General features: G+C 42.4%; 1 protein-coding gene across 11 annotated transcripts in view; it reads left to right on the top strand.

Moving 5' to 3' along the window:
- The first annotated feature begins 838 nt into the window (after positions 1-838).
- The window catches only part of mef2d (myocyte enhancer factor 2d), a 65,720-nt gene continuing 61,377 nt past the window's right edge, over positions 839-5,181 (top strand). For all 11 annotated transcript variants that reach the window (XM_035673127.1, XM_035673125.1, XM_035673123.1 and 8 more), the window contains exon 1: positions 839-1,091. In XM_035673127.1, coding sequence (XP_035529020.1) covers positions 1,038-1,091 — 54 coding nt within the window. In that variant the 5' untranslated portion in view covers positions 839-1,037. The remainder of the gene's footprint in view (positions 1,092-5,181) is intronic.

Here is a 5,181-nt window from a genome sequence, read left to right as displayed (position 1 = left end):
AATAGGTGTGTGTCACCTACTAGGGTGTGTGTGCGTGAGTGCTTCTGTGGGTCTGTTCCAGGCTTCGCTACGACGCCGCAGTCCCTCCGAGTGTCGGCAGCAGTGCAGACACCAGCTGATCTGAATACTGATTTCCAGCTCGATGGCTGCGACTGCTAGCCCAGCCGCCATAGTGCCGAACTCCATTCAAGCCGAGCAGCGTAGTGTCGTTGCGCGTTGTGTAATACAGTGTAGTAGGGTGCATTTGAGGTGAACGCGGCAGCTATGCAGAGAGAGAGAGAGAGGGAGAGGGGAGGGAGAGCGGGAGGGAGACGACAGAGAGGTGCAGAGATTTGGGCAGAGAGAAAGAGAGTGTGAGAGCATCCCTAACTGCCGTTGTTGCTATTTATAGCCGAGCTCTACTCCACAGTCCTGAAATGCTCTCCCACCTCCCACATATAGAGACAAATCAGCCTACACACACACACACTCGTTGACAAAATAATTTGACATGCAGAAATACAGCGAGCACAGAAAAGGTAGACTGGCTTTTGCACACAGCACATCCTGCTCACCAGAAGAAAAACAAAAAGGATCTATGAATGAATGAGAGGTAGAGCGCAGAGATATTTGTTTGACAATCAAGGTCAGTTTTTGCTTCATCACGAGCTCTGCAATAATTCATCCTGTTTATCAGAGAGAGTGTTTGCGATAGAGGAACAGGGTGGAGGGAGAGCGGAGGGTGCGTTCGTCCTCACAATAACTAGTTGTTTGTCTTGTCAGATTGTATGAAAGGGCTTTGGAGGGAAAGAGGAGAGAGGGAGCAGCAGAGGAGGAGAAAAATAAATCCGTGCCTTCTTTTTTCTTTATTTCTTTTTTTTTTTTTAAATTTGGTGTGACAGCCTCACTGCCCAGCTGCTTCCAACAGTGTCTGCGTGCACAGAGAGGACAAACCGACAGAGACAAGACATTTTAAGGAGGAAGAAAAACAACAACAGCCATCTCTGACCTCTGAACTTGCCACTCCCCCTTGCCCCTCCCACCGCAACACCGGAAACATGGGGAGGAAAAAGATCCAGATTCAGAGGATCACTGACGAACGCAACAGACAGGTTAGCACCAATTAAGTGAGCGTACAATATCTGAATGTATAATAACTTCCTGATTGAACTCACTTCAGTTAGCAGCTGCGTCTGTGACGAGCAACCTGATTAGAGCATCAATAACACAGACAGGTGACAAATTAAAGGGAAAAACCTGAATAAATTAAACTAGCAGATGATGGTTGGGAATAATCTTGTATTAATAAGGGGCGGATGGGTGGGTATAGCTCGGGTGGTAGAGCAGGTCAGCTATTAACCGTAGGGTTTGTGGTTCGATATCAAGCTTGTTAACATGCTGAACTGAACTCCTGATGTGATGAGCATGTATACAAAATAATCTTACAGTACTGGGCCACATTTTAAGGAATTCCTAAAAAAAAATAGCTGTCATGCATTCTATAAATATCTGTGTGATTTTCATACACATTTGCAATATTACAATACTTATTTTGGAAAAAATGTTGAGTGCTGCAGTTAAAGACCATCACTCACAATGCTCAAGTTAGCATCTCTGTGTTTACAGCTGGGGTTAACTGCAGTAGATAATAGTGTATCATTTGAGTTTGAATTTCCTCTGTTGATACCACCACCGCAACATTAGACCGCTGTATCTGTGTATCTGTGATCTGGCTGCGCTTGTATTATATTCACTTAATGATAAAGAGCAACGATGGGAAGCTTTGCCGTGTGTCATTACTGAATAATTAGTTTCTTCAGCTTGCTTAATGTTGGCTTCAGTTTTATCTCCACCGGCATCAGAGAAAAAACATACAGCTGTCTCCACCTCCTTTGTGGAGCCTCCGTAGCCCCAACGAGTAGTTAAACCTTTGAGATGGCGCACAACATTTGCAAAGCCTAGTTTGGTACCATGCAGAAGCACAACATTTAGTTTATTTAGTCAATTTCTTTGATAAAACTACAGGTTTTGTCGTGATGGCGTCCTTTGTCAAGCTTGAAATGACATGGTTATCCAATAAATCAAATATTTGACTGACTTGAACTCCCTGTATAAGTAAATATCCTTTAATCCGTCCTGCTCAGATCTAAGGAAGGATAATTTCCACTCCCCCATAACTGAATTCCATCGTGGTGACAGAAAACTGTAACTCATGCGATAACAAATTCCCACAGGGATCCTTGCTGTTTTCACATGTCCCATGTAGCATGAACAACATAGTCGCTGTTCTCTCAGCAGTGCCACAACAGAACAATATAATAGCATCATGTTTTATGAGGCTCACATGACTCTGCAAAGCAATCATGGGGTTTCTCAGACTGCCCCCCCTCTCCCACCCTTCTTCCTCCCTACAGGGAAAAAAGAGCAAGAAAGTATGATATTCCCCCTTAAAAAATGCCTCAGCCCCTCCGGTTACATCAGCAGCATTGTCAGAGAGGATGAAAGGGTAAATGATCCATCTAAAATGAGTCAACTGGTAAATGGGCTTCGCTCCATTGAGCAGATTGAGTAATGGATTTGACGTGCCCACCTTCAAAAGCAGAGAGAGAAGGAAAACAAGAAGACAGAGAGAGGCAGAGGGAGAGAAACAAGGTGCCTGGCTGTGTAAGACCTGAGCTGGCCGTAGGGTTTGGAAAATCATCCTCAGTTTTTTCCTCATCAATCTGAGCAGGTCGCATTTCCATAAAGCAGAACAAACGGCGCCTGCAGGGGGTCAGCGGAGTATGATGGCTAGTTATTCATCAGTACACAATTGGACATAAAGGAGGAGGGGGGTGCAACTGTTTCTGGTCGGGCAGGCTCTGGTTAATGGAGCCAGCTTTGTATCAGGTGTCGAACAGTTTGTCAATAAGGTGATGCACTCTGTGGTAATACATGGTCATAGTGTCAGAATCAAAGATTACTCATTGACCGCGATCAGGCGATTAACGAGCAGCAAATGGTTTCTTAATCACTGCGGCGAACCCATCGGGGTGATGACATTTTGATGCCAGTATTGAACCAAAACTGCACTCAGCATTTACATTTCACATACTGTTTATCTGATACTCTTATCCAGAAGCATTTAAACAGTGAAATAGGATTCGGTTCTTCTATCAGCAACATTAAGAAAGTCTGCTGTGTTTGAAGTGGAACAGTATTAAGCTGGTAAAGAAGTAAATGGTTTTTACACGCTTGCTTGCTGTTGCTTCAGCTAATGAACAGTGCAGCTACTGAAAGGAAATCAAATGAATTTTGGAGTACATGCAGCCCGTCACCCTCCTACGTGTTGATTCAGAGATGCTGCCATAAGCTCCGCAAAATAAACAGCGTTCAGAGTGTGGGCCCCGGCTGGAAACATGACAGCATCTCAAACACCACATTTCTTATGGAGACAAAGACACACGAGAAAGAACAAGTGCACAGGACTGGAAATGTTTGGATTCATCTGACGGATTTTTATTTTTGGGTAGTGTGCGTCTGTTTGAGAGAAAGGGTTGACAGTGTGACCCTTCTGGCTGGAAGGGGTGAAGAACGATGAACCTATCCAGCAAAATGCAAAAGTACATGAAATATAGAGTTATTTCAATCATCCAGGGTTTGAGCATTAAAAGTCTTGTTCATTTTCTGCAAAGAAAATATTAGAAAATTTCTGGTTCTTTCATAAAAAGTCAAAGGTACAGGACTTGGTACATAAAAACTTCAAAAGAGAAGTCAATTATGACTCCCAGAAAGCATTTGGGTTGAAACATCAAATCACACAGCTTGAAATATTTTTTCTTTGGACATAGAGCAGAAGTTAAAGTTTAAACTTTGAACTGTAGCAACCTGATTATACATTTAGCAATTTAAATCAGTTTGCTGACAGATTCCAGGTCAGTTTTGGATGAATTCAGCATCTCTGGAACAGTGCATTGATTCCAGTAGACCTTTTTCACAGCAACCATTTTGACATGAAATACACAGGTGTTACCAATGATAGTTCCCTGTGTTTACTTTACTATTTCATGTCAAAACGTTTGCTGTGAAAAAGGTCTAATTTGCTGCAGCCCTGTTTTGCTTAGCTGAGGCTCATGGGTACCATAGTGTTTAAAGCCATCCAAACCAGACCACCATACCAAACTGACGAAAATATATAACGGAGATTTCACAATTTCTCAGTAATGTTTAAATGATTACAACTGATGGTCACAACATAACCCCTATAATGTTAAACGATCCAGAAGACTCCTGTGTTTCTATCTTGAGAAACATGGAGGTGTGCAGCTGGAGGAGCTGCTGGTTCTGGTTGTACATTTCCCTTCTCTGAATAATCAATCCAGAATTTGTCTCCAGGAAAATGTTACAGTGTTTGTGTTGTGACCACCAGTTTTACATAAAAACACACATTTTGAGTTTGGCGGCTCCAAATACCAGAATGCCCATGAGCCTCAGTGCCAATCAGAGCTGTAGCAAACTCAAAATGTTTTGTCTGAATTCATCCAAAATTAACCCAAAATCTGAATGTGAACTGACTCAAGATGCAGATGGTGTGTTCTGTGTAATATTTAGTAAGTTAGCAACACAGGTAACATCTTTTCTTTTTAAGCTCTGTGATTGGATGTTTATGCACCTTGGAAGTTATAGTTGATCTCCTTACATTTGTATATCCACAGGCTTGGGCCTTTTGACTTTTTATCAAAAAACAGATATTTCCTTAATTTTTTTGTACTGATAATTCAGATTCCACTGTCATCTAACTTTGTCTGTGAGAAAACAGACAGGATTTTAATTCTAAAAACCTGTATGCCTGAAATAACGTGTGCGTTACAAAGACTTAGCTGCGTCACATTACACAGAAAAATAAGGCTGAAAACAGCAGGCAGCCTTTTAAAAAGGGAGAGAGCAGAGTTCATTGATCAATTATTCAAGTTGAAAAGTTTCATCCATGATACGTGCTTTCCTCACCGCTAAAGCCTTCAGACTGATACAAAAGCGTCATGTACTGATCAGTGTCAGTTTTAACTGTTCAGGCCTGATTGTGTGAGCCAGACTGTAAGCTAGCAAATGAAAGAGAGGTTTTAGCTACAGGAAACAGCGAGAGGAGGTTGCGGTTGTCAGTGGTGGTTTCCTCATCCATCTGCCACACAACCACAACCTCGCCAAGACACACACACACACACA

This window comes from Morone saxatilis, unplaced genomic scaffold (genome assembly GCF_004916995.1).
Source record: "Morone saxatilis isolate NCDOM2014 unplaced genomic scaffold, NCSU_SB_2.0 Contig24, whole genome shotgun sequence".
In the NCBI taxonomy this organism is placed as follows: domain Eukaryota; kingdom Metazoa; phylum Chordata; class Actinopteri; family Moronidae; genus Morone; species Morone saxatilis.
Note: the sequence above shows the minus strand (reverse complement) of the source record. Positions and strands in the feature narration are given on the sequence as shown.